Source organism: Lutra lutra, chromosome 6 (assembly GCF_902655055.1).
Source record: "Lutra lutra chromosome 6, mLutLut1.2, whole genome shotgun sequence".
Taxonomy (NCBI): domain Eukaryota; kingdom Metazoa; phylum Chordata; class Mammalia; order Carnivora; family Mustelidae; genus Lutra; species Lutra lutra.
The window spans coordinates 85,767,264-85,790,092 of NC_062283.1; the positions used below are offsets into that span (position 1 = coordinate 85,767,264).

Consider the following 22,829-nt stretch of genomic DNA (forward strand, 5'->3'; position numbering starts at 1 on the left):
GGGTGGGTTCTGAAGTTTAAGATCAACGTCTCTGACTTAAAACAAAGAAAGCATCCTTTTCTTTTTGCTAAGCTTTCCTTAGATTCTTAGTTGATTCTTGATATTTCAAAAAATCGTATCAAGAAAATTGATGTAAAAATATTTTGTTTTATAATAAATCTATAGAAAAAAAGATGCTGGCAAAGGAAATCAATGAGGACAATATCACCTGATGTTTATCATATGAGCAAAACTGACTGTACTTATTCATACAGGAATGTTCACAAAGAAGGTTAAGTTATTCCTTGGTACAAACTAACACTTCTTTCTTGCCCTTCTGGTAGACTTTAAAGAGTTTCTAAAAATAAAAGTATAAGATGCTTTTTCAAAGTTCATTAGCTTCATGTACCAGAGTAACGGCATTAAGTATTTGTCTGGACTGCATGTTTGTGTCCTCTCTACAACTCATATGTTGTAGTCCTGATTCCCCATGTGATATTTGGAGGTAGGGCCTGTAGGAGGTCATTAGGTCATCAAGTAGAGCCCTATGATGGGGTTAATGCCTTATGAGAAGAGACATAATAAAGCTAGCTAGGTCTCTCTCTCTCTCCATCCCTCTGCCATATGAGGACACACCAAGAAAGTGATGGCCATCTACAAACCAGGAGGGGGGCCCTCACCAACAACCAAATCTGCCAGCACCTTCATTTTGGACTTGCCAGCCTCTAGACTGTGAGAAATAAATCTTTGTTGTCTAAGCCATGGTCTTTGGTGATTTGTTATAGCAACCCAAACTGATTAAGACAAATGTCTCCCAGGTACACACCCAAGATAACTAAATCCTGAAATATAGTAGAAACCTGTTTCTAGGAAACTGTTCATTAATAATATTTATCTTTGTTAAGTCCTAACAAGGTGGGCCAAGGTTCAGAAACAAGTCAGAGAGATCAGAAGCTGATGGTATTGTAGTATTTACTCTATCAGTCCATGTACAGGTCTCGTAAGCAGACTCATCTACTCTTAATGCCAGAGGAAGGGCCAGCTCTGGTCATCCATAGTTTGGACCATGTGGCCTAGAGGTGTCCCTGAACAACCAATTATGACTCTGCATGGCAAAGAGCAGAGTCAATGAGATTCCTTCTCTCATTCTGGAATTTGAAAGAGTCAATATCCAGAGGCTGATCTCACTTACAGCCCACCGCACGGTGAGGAAACAGAGCTGCAGGAGAGGCTGGATCCGCCCTGTGCGAATCCAGTTAATTACCTGAGATTAAGCAGGCCAAACCCACCAGTCGCCGACCAGAAAGCAGCAGACAGGGGGAATATAGCTCAGTGAAGTCAGGAGTAATCTCCTTGAAGACAGGGACAGTGTCTGTCTTGTTCATTACTGTTTCCCCAACATCTGGCATGGTTCTTTGTTCTTGGGAAAAAATAGCCACTTGATACATATCACCTGAATGAAGAGTTAATGACTTAACCATAGATCACCAGAGCAAGCCCTAAAGTGACTTTCTTTCTGGAAACACTGACACCAGAAACCAAAATTTGTCCATGAGATTCCTTCTCCTTCAGCATAACCTATGTCTTCTCAGGCTCCCAAGCTCCACTACTTCCTTCTCTTTGAGCACATTTGTTTGGTCCTTGATCCTCGTAAACAACAAGACTTTGTGTGAGAGAGGAAGGAAGAAAGGGAGAAGGGGAGAGAAGTCTGAGAGAATAAAAGCAAGGTGTAAGAGGTGCAACTTTACTTCGCTAAAGAGAGTTTTAGACTGGGTAAGAGGCTGCAAGACAAGGAACAGCAACAACCTGTTCTAGAAAACTCTAGAGAGTTTGTGCAAAAGAAGCGTTTAAACTTCGTGGTTGGAGTAGACTGGCTGCATAAAATAAGACGATCATGGAGCTATCTCCCTGTAAATTGTTTATATTGTATGGAATAGGAGTACCTTGACTCCCATTCTCCTACTTAATGAGTAAAGTGCTCAGGGAGGTTACTCTGGTGATAAAACACATGGTACTTAAAGGAATAATCCGCCCTCCTTCCCAACTCATTGTTTCCAGTTCTTCATTCTTTACTGAATGCCTCCCGGAGTATGCCTTAAGAAAATCAGAATGATTGATTTTTTTTTCTTCCATTTATAAAGAACTCAGGAATGATACAGAAGAAAATGTTATCCCAGTAAACTGATTTCATAAAACAATATATTCTCTTGGGCAATATGTATCTTTCGAGGTCTGGGTTACTCCAATCAATCGCTCTTAAATTATCCTCATGTGACAGATAATGGAAAACTAATCTTTCTGTGGAATACCAGCCCTGCACATTTCACAAAGGAGGTATGAGCCAAGCATACTTTCCACATTAGTAGAAACATCAGGTGGCCAGTATTATCCCCATCTTACTTCTAGTAGTTTTATGTAAAATGTACCATAGCCGTAAGATGCTCTGATGGTCAAAAGCAATCTGTTAACATTCATAAGGGCAAAGAAGGAAGGAATAAAAAAATAAAATACTTACTTGGTCCTAGACCAATTGAAAAAGCAGCAATATAAACAAGCAAGCTGGCTAAGGAAAGCCATTTCAAGAAAGCTGGGATGTCCGCAGGGTCTGTGACTGTCTGGTATTCAGCTTGGCTCAGTCCAGCACTTGGAAAGGTCGTCACCCCTCTCTTATCCACATCATTTTTCGTGGGCATTAGGGAGTTTCTGGTGTGGGCAGTCATCCCCTTAAAGAGTTCTCTAAGAGTGTCATCACGGGCTGACAGATTTCCTGGCCCATAAAACACAGACTCATCCAGGGACTTGTTGATAGGGCTATGGCTTCTACAGATACGGGTGAAGTTCATGGGGATGTTGAGATTCACGATGCCCATGGTCACCAATGAAGCTGCCATCACAGAGGAGCCGATACAGAGGAAGGTTTTGCTCCCAACATGGTCTACAAGGACAGTGGCAGGGATGGTGCTGATGACCTTGACAACTCCAACCCCCGTGGAGGCAAGACTGGCTGCCTCATTGCTTTGGAACCCAACAGACTTCAAAACAGTTGATGCATAGAATAGTATGTTTGGCTGACCAGTGACTTGCACAAAAAATACCAGTGTCAGGCCTATCATTATCCGGGTCCTCATGTTGTCCTTTGATCGAAACAGATCCCCAAAACTATACTGATACTCATCTTTCAGGGAAGATTTTATTACAGCGAGTTCCTCCGTTGTATCTGAGATGCCTCTCAACTTTCTGAGAACCTTGCTAGCAGCTTCCTCGTGTCCTTTCATCACCAGAAACCGGGGACTTGGAGGAAGAAAATACATTGCAATTGCCTGCAAAACTCCCAAGGGAATAACAAGGCCAAACATGTATTTCCATCCATGGGTAACACTGGCAAACACGTAATTTGAAATGTAGGCGAAGAGTATGCCAGTGACAATCATCAGCTCATTCAGGGACACAAGAAAACCTCTTCTGTGTTGTGGAGCGATCTCTGCGATGTAAACACACGTGGCAATTGAAGAGAGCGAAATGGAAACCCCTATAGCAATGCGGCCTACTATGAGAACTGTGTAAGATAAACTCAGGATCAAGACTAGGCTTCCGAGGCCAAGGAGGCAGGATGACAAGATGATGGCAGCCTTTCTTCCAGACCTGTCAATCAGGACCCCTCCAGTGAGGGAAGCCAGAAAGGCCCCGATGAGGAGGGAGCTCACAACCATTTCCTGCTCATGGCAGGTTAGGGCTAATAAGGTTCTTATCTGAAGAAGGGCCCCAGAGATGAGCCCAAGTTCATAACCCACCAGGAGGCCACTGACAGCAGCTGTGGCAGATGACAGGAGAGTAAACATGCCGCAACCTACAGGCAGAGAGGAGAGACAGAGAGGTCAGTTCTGCACTGTTATTTTAAACACTTTACGTCTGAATGGAGACTTAACCTTATATAAGGAAGTTTCTCGGAGCACTGAGTAGAAGCACACACATAAATATATATAAAAAATAAGATAAATATATTAAAGTATATCAAAATAATAAATATGTAATAATAAAATAATATATAAGGAATGTATTAAAATATGTTATAATAAAATAATATCTTAACAAAAATGATCAGATGTAAAAAGAAAAATCCTTTTCTTTCATTTTTGGGAGGAGAGGGGATACATTTAGGAAGTAACTTCCTTCTATTCGTGTTGCTGATGCTGTTTTTAGTTACTAGCAGAGAGCTATGCAAGATAAGCAGATGACAGATGATGAAGACTGAGCAAACAAGAACACCGTTTATTTCCTGCTTTGGCGTTGGATCAGAAATTCAGACAGCCCAATTCCTCAGGTCCTGCTGCAGGCTGTCCTCTAAAGGAGGACAGAGTAGAGAGGGTAGGAGCCTCAAGAAGTGCTACAGGTGTCCCCTGGTGGAACCTGGGGGAAAATGAAGCACAGCCTCCAGGAAACCTGACCTCATATCTCCTTGGCCACATCCGACCACAGTTGGCTCTTGCTAAAACATATGAGGATATTGGTCGTGGGTGCGTGCGTGTGTGCCTTAACAAAGTTAAAGTTGCACCAGAAAGAAGAAAGAAATGGATGCAAGGGAGGCAACTAATAGCACCCATTACTTGTTCTGAATAAGGAGGCAGGGGAATGGAACTTGGGGGGAAGAAGAACAAAAGGGACTTCATATTGTTTTATAATTTAATGTTAAAAACTGAGGAAAAATAGCAAAAGGTAAATAGTCATTAATTTTCAGAAAGAAAATTTCTGGATGTCTGTTATATATTTGTAACTTGTGAAGAAAGAAACAAAATGAAACAAAAACTAACCAACGGAAGAGCATTGCAGCAACAGGAAACAATAGTTTGCAAGGTGTAACACAGGAAAGCATGTTTCTGGAACTGTTGGACAGCCAGTACATCATATGTGGGGCACAGCAGCTTAGAGAGGTAAATAGGATCCACTAAATTTGGAGAGGTACAGAGGGGATGCTTCAGTCAGGGTCCTGCAAGTCACAGTGACAACTTTTTATGGTTTTCCAAGTTATAAAGGGGTTGATGCACACTGAGCGGTATGGGGGCATTGACTTCAGAGTTTCTTGTTGCTGGCTGCAGACTTGTTCTTCCAGGAGCAAGACTGATAACAAAGAGTAGTATGTTGCCTTAGGGTTAACAAGAGATGATGGTAGCTTAGACTTGGATGTTCAGAGTAGACCTGGAGACAAGTAGACAGATTCAAGGGAATTTGGAGGTAAAAACGACTACACTTGTTCATGAATTGGAGTTAGAAGGTGAAGAGGTGGGTCAGAACCTAAGACGCATCCATGGTTTGAGCTGTTGGCTGGGTGATTTTACAATGTTCAATACCCTGTGTACAGGCCTATATATTGTTCAGGGAAATATACTGAGCAAAGGAAGACTGAGAAGAGAACTGGTTATAAGTGGGGGTAAAAGAAGGAGTAGAAATCAGAAGATCTCTGTTTTAGATTTACTGAAATGTTTTAGTTGTTTTATCTATAAGACCTTCAGTTAAAAATGTCAATTCAGGGTGCCTGGGTGGGTTAGTCAGTTAAGCAGCTGCCTTCGGCTTAGGTCATGATCCCAGAATCCTGGGATCGAGTCCCACATCGGGCTCTCTGCTCAGTGGAGAGCCTGCTTCACCCTCTCCCTCTCCCTGCTTGTGTTCTCTATCTCTCTGTCAAATAAACAAATAAAATCTTTTTTAAAATGTCAATTCATACTAATATACAGATTTGGAATTTAAAAGTCAAGGCTGGAGACACGTATTTGGGATTCCGCAGCATGCATCTGGGATTTAAAATCATGGGAATGAATGAGATCACTTAGGGAGAATAAACAGAGGAGCAGGAGAAGCAGGACTACGACTGGGACCTAGGGAATGCCAACATTTACAAGAGGAGAAAACAGCAAGGGAGCTGGAGAAGAAAAGACCTGAGATGTGTATAGACTGGACTAGACATGTATGCGGGTACATTTTTATCATAGGCTGAGCAAGGGCCATTTAACCCTGCCGTTGTAGGGGGTTAGAAAAAGGAGCTGGTCAAATAAAGTTGGTCTGAATTTCCTTCCATAAGAAATATCCAACGCATTTTACATTTCCAGGATCCTGGGACATAGGTAACTTTAAAAAAATAATCTAAAAAAGATTGACTATTTAGAGGGAGGAACAAATAAAAATGCAAGAATCCACAATAATATAGAATTTAATTCACGAGCATAGTGAACACAAACCATTAAATGAAAATTAAATCAGTGGTTTATCTAGCGAGTCAGAAAACAAATATTTAGTACCAGTACACAGCAGACATTTTCCTAGGTACTGGGAGGCATATCTGTAGCAACGAAAGAAACCAGATGTAGTTAGTAGTTGCCCCCCAAGAAACTTAACATTCTGGTGATATCTCTATTATCTATCATTTATTATGCACTGCTTTAATCTTTACTTGTAAAATGACTTAAAAGTACTCTCTTACAGGTTCATTCATGTCCTAAATTTCCACATATTTTCCCCATTGTGGTCCTAATATCCTCATATTTCACTATACACAAACACACATAGACACACACATCAAAATTTGTGCTAGAACAACATATTTCTCTACCACAAGGAGAATCAGGTCAAATTCTCACATTTGGATAAGAATATCATATTACTTCATATCTCTACTTGTCATTCATTTTATCTCTGTTTGCCATATTGATTCGCTTCTATGTGTTCAGGCGATTGGTCACCGATATTCAGATTAAAGAAATAAGTAACACTGGAGAATGAAACACTTAAAAGTTAGATTGAGGGAGGCAACCCAGGAGGGGATTTTGAGTGACACAGGCCAGCATGGGGATACTGAGTCAAGGACATGGCAGAACAGATGCCGGAGCCGCTTGAATAGCAGAAGACTGTCCTTGCCACTCTGCCCTTCTCCTTTCCCTTCCTAGTTTTCCCCCTTTGCTGGGTGGGAAATAGGGTTTCCCTACCAAAAGAAAGACCCATTGAGATACAAGAGTCCCTTCCTTTGGTGCTCTATCATTCTACTTCAGACAGAGTCTGAGGTAGTGAATTGAGGAGGAGTGAGTGTGAGGTGTGGGGCAAGTCACAAGCCTGCTTCTTGTGTTGTGGGGGAAATGCTCTTGACAGGGGAGAGACCCTGTTTCTTTGTCCATTTTCTGGACTCAGGTTCATATGCCTTGTTCTTTCTGTCAGTGTTTATGGGACACTGATGAACTGGGATGTGTGCAAAGGGTCTGGAACCCATCCTGGTTTGTCAATGTCCCTCTGGAGACCCAGCAGCTAAGAGTTTTAAAAATATGATAATAAATTATCATGCACAAGGATGAGAAACTTTAAAAATATGCTAATAAAAATTCTTTAAAAATATGATAATAAAATTCTTTAAAATATAATAAAATTATTTCTATATGAATTATTAAAAATTATTTTTATAAAATTACAAGTTCTAAAATAATTTTACATAACACATTATCTATGGATCGATCGATCGATCGATCTACGTATCATCTATCTAGGGAGTTGGCCTTTAAAAGCCTAAAAATGTACACTAAGACATTCTGTGGCCTTATTCCCACACAAGGAGCCTACCCACATGGGTTATATGCCACAGAATTAGGCTAAGGTCTTCACTGTCTGCATCTTATTTGAGGGGTTTGTCTTCCTTGTGATATGCTTTAAGGGATACCGACCAAAACAACTTCCACTCATCTCGATACTGCTACTTGGTACTGCTGATGTTCCTGTACAAGTCTCACGATGCCCATTTGGGATTTTGAATTCCAGCAGCCTGTAGAAGGTTAGTGCCTAATGCTCCTGGGATCGTGGCCCTGTGCCACTGTGGGACTTCCACCACAGGACAATTTCCTGGAGTTATTTGATCATTTAAAGACAATGAAAAGAAGCATAAAAAGTGAGCTTCTTTCCCTACCTACGTTTGGTTGATGGTAATAAAAGCAAGGTCAGTCCTATGGGCATCAGGAAGCAGAAACAGCTTTTCTAAGAGATCTGCGCACGAACAATGAAAGAACATGTGGCAGGAAGGTGGGCTTTATGTTTGCCTAAACACTGATGGGAGAGTTTAGGCAGCTCGCTGTGCCCAGAAAAAGCAGCCAGAGCTAAAGGAGAGGGCAGGACAAGGAATTCCAATGAATGTCTTTTCAAAGAACATCCAGCCATGAAGTCAAACACTTTGCACTTCATGTTCTTGGTGAAATTGAGCATCTCCATCCGTTTTGTTCGTGGCCTTGCTTCACAGGGGCTGTTTCTTCACATTCATTTTCCCCAAAAGGGCCACAGAGACGTCTCTGTCTTTTTCAGACATCACAGAAACCACATGCAAGTGGCACCTGCCGTCTCTTGGCTCGTGCCTCCCCCTGAGTCTGGCTGCTTTGCTGGAAGACCAGCGGTGTGCCTTTTGGTGTCATGAGGACGCTATAACAAGGTAAGAAGGTAAAACCGCTCACGAGAGAGGCACTCACGAGCAAGGTGCTTCACACGAAGGCCTGAGACCCACACGGAAGACACAGAGGGCAGGAGCCTCCGCAGCCTTAGCGAGGTCACAAAGGCTGCATTGTCTGCTGTTCACGGTGACTCACAGGAAGCCACGCTCTAACTGGCTCGTGCACGAGACACTCAGTTTTCCATAATATTTGAGTTGCTGCCGGCTGTCTGCTTTCCTTTCTTCCCTGTATGCCGACTATAGCCTATGCGCATAATGGACACACAGTGAACACTTGCCCACTCACCAAGCCCTACCACACCCGGCAGAGCGTGTGTGCGCAGATCCTTCTGGCAGGCAGCCAAGGGATTAGACCACTTGGCCCCGTGCCAAGGTCTCAGAAATGGAGAAGACCCCCTACTTCATGGTTTGCTCAAGAAAAACTTGCAGTGGCCCCCAAATGGCCTTGCAGATGTGGTTTCCCCCTTTCTCCACTCCTTCTGAGTATCTTTAATCCCAACTCTTCTTTCAAGAGTCATCTCAAGTGCCATCTCTCCCAGTAAAGCCACCCAGCTCTGCCTTATTCTGCAGCCTCACCTTAAGCCCTCGGTGCTCCTCCTGCCCAAAGAATGTGTTTCTAGGGCACCTGTCATTCAAGGTGCTCATTTATTTATTCATTTGTCTTCTGTTCAACCGAAAGTCCTTAAAGCAAGAACTCAGCTTTCTTTATCTCTGTATTCTCATCTCTGGTCTTTGGCACAAGGTAAATAAATACTCAACGAATGTTCCTTGAGTGATTGAATAAAAGAATGAATGATAACAGCACTCCAGAATATGGATCCTTGGTCCTCTTCTCCCAAGTTTCTGTCAGTAGACTAAAAGATGAATGCGTAATATTCTGGAACAGTGAGCATATACAATTCTGTATTTACACAAATACTTAGCGTCTGAGCAGCACAGCATTAGCATTTCTATAAAGCTTTCAGCACTATTATTAGCCTGTTAATACAGCACCGTGGTAGAGACCATAAATTGTTTCATTATCGCTCATATATTTCTGCATTATGAAATGGCAGCCCTGTGCACGGCCTTGTTCTCTAGATGTTCAGACTGTGTGCAGCAGCCCCATCTGGGACTCAGCTTTGCAGGTCCCACAGCGGTCTCCATGCACCAGCTCTTCAGCCCATCCCCACCACTTGCTGTTTCTGGAAAATGCCATGCACATTCCCAGGTTTGTGCTTCTCTTGGAGCTGCTCCCCCTCAGGGCATGTCTCTCCCCTAACTTCGGAGCTTAGGGAGATCTGAGTCATCTCTGAAGATACAGTCTGAAATTCCCCTTCTCTACAAAACCTTTCCAGACGGCCTCTCTTTGGTTAGCATTGCTCTCTCTCCTCTCCCTTGCCTTTCCTCCCGTGGCCTCACAGTACCCTGCATTTTATTCAGTTATGCCAGTCACTTTGGATCCGGAGCGCCTTGAGAGTAGGAGTATCACCCTCAAGGGACCCACACAGGGCCTGACACGAGAGCTCGTTAGGCTTACTGGATGTCACATGGAGGAACACTGGCTTGACCAGAGAGCTCCCGCAGACCCATGAGAGCTGAGCTGGTTCCACCAGCGGCCAAAGGTCCCAGATGCTGCCTCTCAGCCCCAGACCACGTGTGGGCCCCCCTGTGATGGCAAACACTGGGCTCTAGCCTTCTTCTAACCCCTCTCCCCCTCCTCGGCCCCCTAATCCTCTTTAGCATACAATGAAACTCAGCCCAGTGGAAAATTTGGCCTCCCTCTACACCTGCTAGGGTCTGACCTTTCTAAAACAAAAGGATAGGAACTTTGCTTTCTTTTTCATTTTTCAAATCTCAGGTTTGATTCAGTAGGACTTGTACGGACACACTTTCCTGAAACCAATCTTCTCCTGACTTCTGTGGCCTACACAGGTGCACAGAGGGGAATCTGCTTACGTGGGCTTATTCGCCTGTCCCTGGCTCTTGCTCCCGTTAACTGTCCTCCTCTGCAGATGACATGTAGGACTTTCCTTCTTTTCTTTCTTTCCTTCCACTCGTTTGCCTCTGATTCCTCCCCTCCTTCCCTCCTTCAGGCTGCGACTTTCACCAGGATAAGTCTGGGCTCTTGCTTCTTCCAAATTCTGCTGCTACTACTTGAGCATTTTTCCTGAGAAAAGACTTCTAGTGTTCAGGGTTTTCCCCTTATTTGTTTAGTGATAATTATGTAGGTGTTCGTTATATATATTCATCTTATTTCCGGTCTCCGTCTTCTTGTGCTCTCTATGTACACCTAGAGAAGTATCTCCCATTTATCCTCCATGTCACAGATTCCAGATAATTCTACGCCTGCGGCTTTCTCGTCCTCACACTCGTTACAGTTTCAGATGGGTCTGTCTGTACCTCCAACCTCAGCCCTGTCATCACCTCAATTTATTCTCATTGTCAGACATTGTTCTAATCTCTTTTTTCAGAGTCCACTTTTACAAAATTACAGAGAACAGAAATCAGATGCTTTTCAAAACTTACGAATGGTCCCTTAAAAAAGAAATCTCAAAATGCATCCCTTCCTTGCCTTTGTTTTTAAAATGGACTTGCCAATGGCCAGATTTGCTGCCTTCTCTTTACCTAGCCCCCAGATCAGTTATGATATTTTTGACTGTGAGAAACCAAAACCTAAAAAACAAGGATTAAAAACATTATGGCATTTACTGTTTAATTAGCGAGAAGACCAAATTGAGTTTGGTGTTTCCAAGGATTCACACTCTATCCATCCTTCTGTTCCTGCCTCCTCAGAGGATTGGCTTTTGTCCCCGATTTGCCACCATATGTGCAAGGTGGCTGCAGCAGCTCCACACATAAAAAGCCAAAGTTAAAGGCAGGTGACAATGGAAGAAGGCGTGGGGCAAGGCCTTTTTGCTTTTATCAGGGCCGAAACTATCTAGAAGCACCGCGGAAGATGATGGATTTCAGGATATGCTACTCCTAAAATGTGGTACCTTGGCTTATTGAGTATTTTAATCTGAAGGAGTTTGAGAAAATAGCAGAAGCAGGAGGGTCCCTCTGACCTTCCCCCTGCCCTTCTCCCTGGAAGCAGGTAGCAAATCCTCACATGAGAGATGCCCTCCCTACACCCAGAGGAAGGGAGCAATCTTATCTTTGAAGACACAGAGCGGCCACAAAGAATCTGAACAAACAGGCCTTGCCAAGCCTCCCCTAGCTTCCTATGCTTAACCTCATACAGCTTGACCTGCCATGTTACTCCATGCCTGTCCACTCATCATCAGACCGAGAGTACACACACTTAGCCATTTCTTACAGTCTTTATTTCCTAGTGGAGATTCCCATGACGTGCAGAACCTACATTAAATACGTTTGGATGCTTTTCTCTCTAATCTGTCTTTGGCAGCTTCATTTTCAGACCCAGCTGAAGACTCACCCAAATGTCTCATTGACCAGAACCAATGGGTTCCATGGTCCATCTTGGCAAGAAAGACTGAGACGCAAGCGTTGGAATATTTTAGTTCCACAGCTAGGAAAGGCCGAAAATGAGAAGGGAGTGAGAGCAGCTGTTGGCTTTTTAGTGTCTGACACACCTCATTCTAGCCACTAGTTCCCTCTTAGCTAGGCCAGGAGGCGCAATGTTGATGAGGGAGCAGAAGGCCAGCTGAGGGCAAAGCACGAGCTGACACCCCATGGCCCCAGATGGGATCTGTGTGATATTCCTCAGACACTCCTGGTTGCCCTAAAACTAAGGGAAGGAAGGAAAAAAAAAATCCAAATGGTTAAATACTAAAGATCACAGTCCAAAAAAGACAGGAGCCTCTATCAGTTTACCAAGTGTCTTAGTGATTTACAAGAAAACTGTATTCTTATCCGTAACCTAACTTCCAGAAGGAAACTCCCAACTATCTTCAAGTTAATGCTTAACTTGACAATGGTAAGGCCTCCAGTGTCTTGTAGGTCATCTTCAGCATACAAAAGTTCTTTAGAAAACCTCCCTTTTCTTTGCATCCCCCAACTCCCAAGTATACAATCGGTCACCCCTCATGACCCAGATGCAGCAGCTCTTTCTGCCCCCAGGTCCTGTACAAATAATAAAACCACCTTTTTGCACCAAAGGCGTCTCAAGAACTCTTTCTTGGCTGTCAACTCTGGACCTCGCCAACATTCAAAACTACATTGTAGCTGCTAGCCAAATGTCTGATGTCTGTTAGTTATTTTTCTGGTGTGACTCCATTGGATTGAGGAAGGAATTTTTTTTGCTTCCAGTTTTTGGGCCCCTGACTAGGAATAAGAGGTATCATTCCTGCTTGGTTTAAAGGGGCCCGTAGTCCTTCACTTGTCAAAACAAGTACCTGCCATACTACAACTTCTGGAACGCACCATTCCAGTGGCTCATCCGGCTTTGTCCCTTCTTAACACTGATTTCATGTCCCTCAATCCAATAAGCCGCTGTCCTTCCTACCTCACCGGAGTGGCGGACAACTTGGAAACCGTAGTTCCTGTGAGAGAAAGAGAAGTAACGGTAACAAGATGGCTGGGAAGATTAGGCTGTGGAGCAAAACTTCGACCCTCTGCCAGCACGGCTCCAGGGGTCTGTGGAGATGACTGCCCTTTAGCTGATTCCTGAAAATTCTTTCAATTAGGGATGCCCCGTGGGAGTTTGTTCAACACTAAAATTTCACTGCCTTTTATGAATTAAGCTCATGCCTGCATCTTATTTAGGGTTAAATCCTAACTCACTGATGAATACATCTGGCTTTCATGCTTTTGTGATTTTGCATCTCTTTCCATCTTTTCCATGTTTTTATGGATATTTTTAACAGACAGTTGGGGTGGGGGGATGAATGAGGAAAACAAACCAGCAGATAATCTTACCTAGAGACCTCTGAGGTTTCCTGGGCAGGGCTCTCAATGTGTACAAGCTGGGGTGAGCTAGGGACCTTGGAGGATTAATAAAATATTTAAAAAGGGTCTTCATTCCATCAATGATTAGTGGATGCTGGAAAAAAAATAATAACACACGTACCTGAACTTTAAGATTTCAGATGTATGTAGATATGATGAAAAATTTTTTAAAAAATGCAAAGTTCCACTGATTTCACAGTAAGTTTCCATCAGCCCATATTTTCAAATCAATAAATATAAAACTTCGAAGACTATGGTGTATTTAAAGTTGTTGAAGGAGTTGTTAAAGGAGTCTACATACTTGAAAATGGCAGCGAATAATCCTTAGTGCATTTAAAATTTGTAAATTAGGGAAATACAAAGGGAAGAAACAAATAAGATTGTAAACCTTACGGATGCAAAACACATGGGACACGTCGATGATACACAGGTGGACTATGGGAAGGGGAGAGAAGAAAAAAACGTCAGGCGTTTTCATGTAATATAAAGGACAAATTCTGATGTGTGTGTGTGAAAGACAGAGAGAGAGAGACAGACAGACAGAGAGAAACAGAGAGAGCAAGAGAAAGAGAGTTCAAGAAAGAATGGAGAAGAATGTCCAGAAAGAGGAAAAATGGAAGAAAAAGAACAGACATGTTGTCGGGTTTGGGGGAGGGGGGCTGTAAAGTCACATAAGGAAACAACAGGGTCACAGGCATATGTGTTTTACATAAGTCAGTTTACAAGAAATTTCCTACGGTGGATTTGACAGGAAAATTTTAATGGGCCCATCAAATATTTAATTGTCCTACAGTGATCCACGAAGAGCTCCTATGAATGGGATTTGAGAATGGGAAGGAAAAGGGGCGGTGATCCACACGTGGATCAGAGCAATGACACGAGAAAAGGACTCGCTACACAAGGTGAAAGTTAACAATCAGTAAAGGCAGGAAGTTGGCACAAAAAGCGATCAGAAGGACCACAAGGGGGGGCGCCTGGGTGGCTCAGTGGGTTAAAGCCTCTGCCTTCGGATCAGGTCATGATCCAAGGGTCCTGGGATCGAGCCCCGCATCGGGCTCTCTGCTCAGCAGGGAGCCTGCTTCCTCCTCTCTCTCTCTGCCTGTCTCTCTACCTACTTGTGATCTCTGTCAAATGAATAAAAAAAAAAAAAAAAAAAAATCTTAAAAAAAAAAAAAAAAAAAAGAAGGACCACAAGGCTCCTAAGGGAGACAGTGTGAGTTTGAGGATGGGCAGAGAGGGGCGGGGAGCAAGGAGGCATATGGATCCAACCTTAGAGGGGCTGGAGCTCTGTCTGTTGAAATATTAAAAGAATGGTGATCCCCAGGAAGCTGATTTCAACATGCAGGTGAGGCTCTCTAGGGCTCCCTAATGCTGTCCCCACTGTGATCATGTGCAGAGACTGGCTTGGTTTCTCTAAACTGATAGAGCCTCTTCTGAAGAATCCCTCCTCTCGTGGTGCTTAGCACAAAGGTTTCCCGATATGGTCCCTGCTTACATCTTCAGATTCCTCTGCCATCCTCTGGCCCCTGGATGAACTCTGTGCTCTCGTCATACAGAAATACCCGTAGGTCCCTGAATGTGCCATTCTCTCTTCTGAGAACTGGCGCACAAGGTTCTAATACTCTCTGCAAATGCATTGACCTCAGTTATGCTTTCTGGACTCAGCTTCGCTCTCCTATCTCCCAGAATCCATTAAAAGCTGGTGGAGCTGCCCGCCCCGCCCCCCACCTGGGTCCTAGCAGAGTATCATTCATCCGGCTACTTTCTCCATTGTGGGCTCCCCGATCTCTTTTCTCTCTCTACCAGTTGGTAATAAGCATCTACATCACATGATTGTCTCTTATTCACCGCTGGACCCAGGGTCTAGCATCATGTCTGAGTTTTAGTGGACTCAACATTGGCTAAGCAATCATCTTGTAATTACTTAGATTCTTATCTTTCTGATGAGTTGGAAAAATCTGTAACCATGGATAAGGTTTTCTGTGTCCTTTTTCACTCTGAAGTATCCAGCTCAATTAGTTTTGCTGAAGCAAAATGTTCTTTAGTTTAGCTGAACACTTAATTCATTTACCCATGTAACGATGAAGGATGGACCATGGGCTGGCACTGTGTTGGGCACAGATGGTGAGAGGTTCATCTGGATAAACAGTGCGATCAGCACGGTGGTCACCGCAAGCACTGCGCTGAGAGATTTCCTACCTTATATCTGGATTTGATGGCTCAAGATGGTGTTTCCTTGTCCTACGTGCTTGTGACGCCTGATGGAAATACAGAGGAAAGACGTAGTTCCTACTTCTCATGAGTTGCCCAAGCTCATAGTACCTGCAGTCAGAATTCTGATAGGTACCAGAATATATATTTTATCCAGAAACTCATAACCTTATAGCCAAAGACATGTTGCATGGAAAATTAAGGAAGTAGTTATAATAAAAAAGAAAAAAAAAGTTCTGAAATGAGTGTAACAGAGACCCCAAATCCCAGATCAGATCACAGAACAGAGCAGGAAGTAGAGACATCAGTGCTGGATGGTATTAATGGTCAGGTGGGCAAAACTCTGGACTGGATCTTAGGATACTGAGACTCTGGCACACGTTACCCATGCTTCCTGGAGAGCATCCCTTTCTTCCCCCTAGAAGGTGCCTGGGCCGAATGGTGAAGGTACAGTCAGGAGTCAGAGTGCCTGACAAGTTATCAGCTAGCTTGTGACATGTCCCTTAACCTTTCTGTTCCTCTGTGTCCTCATTCCCAAGATGTAGATAATAACATTACCTACTTCATAAAGTTGTTACGAGAATCCATGAGAATGAAAACTGCGTTGGGCATGGTAATGTTTGCTGTTATTCTCTTAGCCTCAGTTTGCCTATCTGTGAACTGGGGATAATATTATCTCATTGAGGTTGTTGCAAAGATAAGAAGCAATAATAGTAATAGAAGGCTTTGACCCACAATAATCGTTCAATAAAGATTTGTTTAGCCTGAATCTGTGGGGTAAAATCGCCATAACATGGAAGTAAAACTTTGAAACAGTCTCCCTTACTGATAGTGCAGGAAATAAAATGATGCCTTGATTCCAGCATAACAGTTATGCCTTTCCATAAATTCTTGAATTCCTTCGTTTTTGGCAGTACCTACATAACTGGGCTTACCTCGTGAAAAATTCTTCCCGTAATTTTGCCTTGGGGTTTCAACAATTTTGTTTCCCAGTGGAATTGAAATATTTCATTAGTTTGGGAATACTCTCTCACCTTACAAATTGATCTTAATCACAACTTTTCTCTCCATTCGTAAAAGTCCTGCACATCTGAGGCTGAAATATCATTTCGGGCAGGTTTCTAAATTAGCACTGCACATTGCTACCAACTCCGACTTCCACAAAGTGTGGAAGCAGGTGCAGGCAGGAGCATAACATTTTGAGGCAAATAATATGGATGTAACCAACAGCCCCCAGACTCTCATTATGCCAGCAGACCTGAGTCATGAGTGTTTCTGAGAAACAATTACTTCCAGGGGAAGCACCAGATAACAGCTTAAAGGTGAGTTACACTTGATTTACTCCAGGTAAAAAATACTCCTGGGGTGCCTGGATGGCTCAGCGGGTTAAAGCTTCTGCCTTCGGCTCAGGTCATAATCCCAGGGTCCTGGGATCGAGCCCCGCATTGGGCTCTCTGCTCAGCGGGAAAACTGCTTCTCTTCTTCTCTTTCTCTGCCTTCCTCTCTGCCTACTTGTGATCTCTGTCTGTCAAATAAATAAATAAAATATTTGAAAAAAAAAAAATGCTCCTAAAAGTCAAACAAAGGATGGCATTTTTCTCCCTCATATTTTGGCAGAACACTATAAAGTGAGCAATTGTTCAAAAAAGAATGAAAGCTACTAAAATTAAAATAATGTGATCATTTATCTTAGTCTTATTATTACTTCTATTAAATTGTATAGAAAAATTAGTATATCACCAAGGCATAGCCATTTAGCAAATGCATAAATGACTGTGCTTGTGACATAGGAGGTAAAATGATACCAATGAGCCAAAACAAACCAAACATAAATTGAAAAGAACCCTATAAATTCATGATTTACTACAAAGATTATGTATTTGACTCAAAGTTTCAGCTGGGAAATATCTGCGGTGATTTCAAGTTTTGCCTTTAACAGAGACTGGGTACTTTCTGAAGGAAGATGGATGAGAAATTATCTTTATTTGGTGTTTGGTCAAATAGCTCCTTGGGAAGAAGTCTATGTCGACTTTCCCCCTTACTCCCCACAAAAACTCGGTGTCTTTTTACATGGCTTTCATCCCCTATTTTATTCAATAATTCATCTTCTTGGGGAAGATTGTGCATGAGAAGAAAACAGAACTAGGGAGCCCCAACTCTGCATCTTTAAGAATCTCATACAACTGGTGCTTTCCCACCCAATCTGAGTAAAGAGCCATTTCAATGCTTAGAGGCAAAAGCCAACTGCGCACTAATGGAGGGCCACTGGAGGCTCTTAGAACATTTCACAACCTTAGGCTAAGTATTACCTAGGTTCTTACTATTGAGAAAATGCTATCTACAAAACCATATTCAAGAACTATTTTTGAATGGAAAATAGAATTCCACATATCTACAGCAACTAAAAATAACACTTTAAAATTGGCCAAATCACCTTTGATTTCCACATGTCAGTTGAAGTTTCCTTAGGCAGCTCCAGGGTGGAGTCATTCTTTGTCGGGATTGGTTGTTGTTTTGTTTTGTTTGTTTAACCAGCTAATAGAAGATCCAGCCCACTAAAAAGTACCCCATTGAAAATTCACAAACATGGTAAGTGAAGGGCTACCACTAGAACTGTTCCTGGGATCTCGGAGACCTTGACTCCTGACAGCAGTCCTACCAGAAAGAAGGGTGATATTACAAATATTTAACAGCTGGGAAAGGGGCACTGACCTATTGGAACAGACATGAGCTGTAAAACCAGCTCGGGCACACTGGTGCCTACTGATTAATTTCAGTCCCCCCAGGTCAGCCACATTGCACAAAGGCTCTGTTGGTGTCTGTCAGGCCTTGCCACCTGCCGACTCCCACCAAAGCGTGTCTGCTGCGCAGTGGCCCCTGGGAGCTAGTCTTTGGCAAGTGGCAACCTCTCTGCCCTCTCTAGGTCACAGTGATCTCCAGAGGAAACAAGAGCCCTGCTGTGTGAGCGACACACCACCCAGAGTTTGTGGTGAAACAACGTGCCGCCATGCTTGTTTAGAGCCTTCTCTCTTTCTAGATCTTGGAGAAGCCCCCTGCTGGAGACTCACAGTCACAAAAAGCCTCAAATTAAGACTTTTGATGTCAATTCCAAGTGATGTGTTATGCACAATCACGGAGAAAAGTTGACTGAAGTGAAAAGAGAGGTGATTATCTTTAAATCTGGTCTTATTTTCAGACAAAAGAGTCTACAGCCCCTCATAGATTCACATGTCTATAAATCCCGGCATTCCCTTGGCAATATCAAGCTTCATACAATAACTTTTTGTTGTTATCAGCCATTAACTTATTAAATATGTGTGTTTTTAAAACACAATAATTTTTGTCAGAGGTTTTGTCACTCTTTGATACATGGAAAGCCTGGAGGAATGGTAGTGGCTAAGGCCCTGGGTCTTCCCAAAATGACTGGTTCACTGTTAGAACTGTTCCTCTCACAACCAAGGCTCTGTTACGAGGTCAAGCCGGTTGGTCTGACTTACTCTTCCCTGGGGATAAGCTTGCTTCTAAAAGTCTCCTCAGCTCTCTAAAAAGTAGACTTCCTATGGGGCTGCCTAAAGAAGCCTGAGAAAGCTAGGCCTGACTGAATTCAAGGAGGCCTAGTTTAGGTTAACCAAAACTCAGTAGGAGCATAGTAAGAATGCCCTGACCTCTTTAAGCATGGCCTGCATGAGCAGAGAAGTGATGGACTTGTGGCTTGCTAATGTGGTCCCACCCAGGAGTCTGCTCGGGGATACAAGGGGTGGGAAGGGAGCAGGGAGCCACCGGCCTCAAGTTTTTCCTTTCTCTACCTCCCCTCTTTTCTCTAGAGAAGTGCCATGATGACTTCTCTTACATATCGATCACCTATTCAGCTTCTCCTTTATCAAAAGGAGTTTCACAGGTTTAAACAAGTCTGAGAAAACTGCCTTTGGACACTCATCTGATTAGACCAAGTATGCATTTCTTATGTCTCAGGCTGTGGCATTTTGGATTGAGAAGGGTCTTAGGAGGGTGGAGCCCAGCCCTTTCAGCTGGGTCAGTGAGTCCAGTTCTAGCGACCTGAATTCCAGTGCATTCGACAGCAGGATCTAACATGCTGAGAACCTGCATTCACACAATGAATATTGTTCTTGGTTTCGGAACATTGGGGCAGTTGCTGCTGGGGTAGAGGGGGCCTTAAGGAAACCATCCCCTCAGCCAGTCATTCGAAACATGAAATTAGAAGAGCCTGGGAGACCCATCTCCCGAGATGGAAGAGCAGGCATCCGGCCTCCCAAGCCAGAAACACCACACTCAGTTGTGCACCAGCACTGAGTGAACTCAAACCAACTGCACATCTTCGTTCTCTTGTGTGAGATGTTCTGGTACTGCACTTTTCTAATATCATGTATGTTGGGGTCGGCACCAGGATTGAGCTCAACCCTTCCTATGAGGTCAATTATAACATGTCTGTAGACACTTTAAAATTTACTGAAAATATATGCACTTTGTGTCATAACTTCTTGAAAATGAATTTAAGTTCATTAGCTTCTAGTCATTGGAACAAAGCATTCTCACCAGCTCAAGGAGGGTTGGCCAAACAAGATCTGCTAACACTCTTCATTGGACAGAAAAGCATTTGGATATGCAATCATGGAGTTTGGGAATTTTTGTTTTGATTTGTTTTTCGGTCTCTCGAATGACTTAATTATCTTCCCCTGGGTTGTATGACTAGTTCCTCCTTGTGCTTTAATTTTCCCATCTAGGAATATACAAAAACTTCAGTCATCAAATGTAGGATTAGAATGATCATTATTGAGCATCTGTAAATACTCTGAATTTCCTGGATGAAACTATGAAAGTTTGAAATATAAAGACGTCAAAAGAGGTATCTGGCAAGCATTATTGTATGACGCCTCAACATCTTCATAAAACAGACTAAAGTATCATCCCAAACCACACAGCGAGCCTGCACTATGAATTCGGTAGACATATAATTGCCTTTGAGGACCAAGAGATGTGTCAGACAACTTAGGAAAATTTACAAGTGACACTAAAATATTTGTATTCATCTAAATGTAAACTATTGCACAAATCAGTTGTATTTATTTAAGTTTGGGGGGAAACATTTCGGCTTCCTTTTCTATATAACAAAGATTCATTTAGAATTAAATTTAAAAAATAACTTAAGGTACTTATCCACTTCTCATTTCTTTAGAACACAAACAGTTGTACTTTAAATTAATTTTGTAAATATATTCAATCTTTCCAAACACACATACTTGTGACCTTATTTCAGGATACTTGTGCACTTGCACAATTTAACCTATTAAGAATATACCGTGCTTTCAAAGCTGTATCAAAATTAAATAGTGCATTTTTTTAATTGTTGCTGCCGAGGCCCCCTCAGGACAAAGTTTCTTTTCTTCTTTGTGACATTATCAAGGACTATTTAGTGAACTCTTTTGTTGATTTGGCCACCTCAGCAAACACTGCAGCTCAATCTTTCAGGAACTCGGAGAGAACATTGCGATTCTTTACCTGAACCCTCAAATACAAGCTTCCCTGGGCTGCTCTGAGACTAATGAGCCAGAGAACACATGTGGAGGAAGGTGCAGCTCTGCTTCAGAGCGGGTCTCAGCCATCCTGAAGGACGGCCCCAGACCTTCATTCTTGACCAGAAGTGGGAAAGCAGGAGAAAAGCTGAGCAGGGAGCAGGGAAGGGAAGACCAATAGCTTCTCATTGCCAAGGACCCAATCCACGCCTCCAACAGAGGGGTCGTGGATTCAAATCCAAGATCAGACAAACCCAGGATGCAAACATAACTTTATAGATCCATTGCAAAGTGAAAGGTACGTGCCTTTTGTATCGTTTAGTGTTCTGGATTACTCATGAAATTCCAATCTCTGGCCTGGAAACCTATCGAATGGTGAAGGGGAGAAGAGCTGAGGAAAACCTTAGAGAGAGAATTATTTGTGTTTGATTCTATTTCCTATCATGATTGGTTTCTATTTCTTTGGGAACCAACTGGAAGAGTAGGAAAGGATAGCCAAGAGCTTGCAGCGTGTTCGTGGGAATTTGTCAACGTGGAGGTGAAGAACAGCATTCCACAGAGCCAAGATCACTGAAATGAATTAAAACTTTTTCAGATTTCACCTCAAAAGGAAAGAGTATTAAAGGCACCTCAGTTTGAAAGGGCTGTTGGAAAGAGCAGGAGCAAATCAAGCAGTGGTTTCAGGCTTGAATTCATTACAAAGTCTTCTTAACAAACGGAGGCTGGGAACGTAAAAAAGAAAGTTGTGTTCATTAATTACGTAACTAATACTTATCTGAAGCCTCCTGAAAACACTGATGTAAAACATGGGGTTTCTAAATGTCCACTTGTTACAGATTGCCCATTTGGGCCAATAAATGAAAAAGTGTGTGCGTGTGTGTGCGTGTATGTGTGTTTACACACGGGACTCTCTGGCTGGTCAGTCTTCCCCAAATGTAAGAGTTCTACACTCCGCCAACACAACCGATGGACCCATCCCGCCAGGAGTGGGACCTGGATCTTCACACTACAGCTCCTTGTCATTCCTGCTCCCACCGGATCCTGTCCCCTTCTCTCCACGCACCTCGCCCGCTCACGTGCACACACACACACACACACACACACACACACACACACACACACACGAGCGAGAGCCGAGTACCGCCGGCCTGTGCCTCGCTTTACCTCTGGCCCAGGGAGGATGCCGGCTGCCGCCGGCTGCGCCGCTGCCCTCGGTCTCGGCCGCTCTCCTCCCGGGGCTCAGCAGCCCGGGGCCCTCGCTGTTTTCAACAGGTACCATGGTCGCGTAGAAGTTACAGGCGCCCCCGCGGCCCCGAGCCACCCGGGCTGCCCGCTCTGACGGCAGTGGTCACTTTCCCCATGGTCGCCTGCTAAAGAAGGGTGGGAAAAAAAAAAAAAAAACACAGTGTGATTTGTAACCAACTTTGTTTCTATTTCCGAAGGCTTTGCCCTTTTCGGTGACACGGGCTGTTGCTATTTCAGGCAGCCTATCACAGGCAGTGGGAGGGCCGGGCTCCGAGGATTGTTTTCGCCTTCAGATGCCGGGCTGGAAGCAAGGGGTTAAAAGGCTTGGGGAAGGCGCTCAGACCCAGTGTTTGGCCGAGAGCTGGGGGTGGGGAGTTGGGGTGGCAGGGGACACTCTTGTGTAACTACACCTTTGAAAAGAGGCAAAGAGAAACATGCAGCTTGAAAGGGAATCAGGAGAGTGGCGAGCCCAGAGCGCTCACAGATGGTATCGGTTACTCCTGCAG

At 43.4% G+C, this 22,829-nt stretch overlaps 1 protein-coding gene across 11 annotated transcripts in view; it reads right to left on the reverse strand.

The window, feature by feature from the left end:
* The window catches only part of SLC2A12 (solute carrier family 2 member 12), a 58,110-nt gene extending 35,582 nt beyond the window's left edge, over positions 1–22,528 (reverse strand). For 9 of the 11 annotated variants that reach the window (XM_047733003.1, XM_047732994.1, XM_047733000.1 and 6 more), the window contains exons 1-2: positions 22,243–22,528; positions 2,495–3,826 (exon numbers count right to left, since the gene is read on the reverse strand). In XM_047733003.1, coding sequence (XP_047588959.1) covers positions 2,495–3,826; positions 22,243–22,357 — 1,447 coding nt within the window. In that variant the 5' untranslated portion in view covers positions 22,358–22,528. Of the gene's footprint in view, positions 1–2,494; positions 3,827–8,450; positions 8,534–22,242 lie in introns of those variants that run through there. The other 2 variants (XM_047732997.1, XM_047732999.1) reach the window with 2 other exon arrangements.
* Positions 22,529–22,829: the final 301 nt, after the last annotated feature.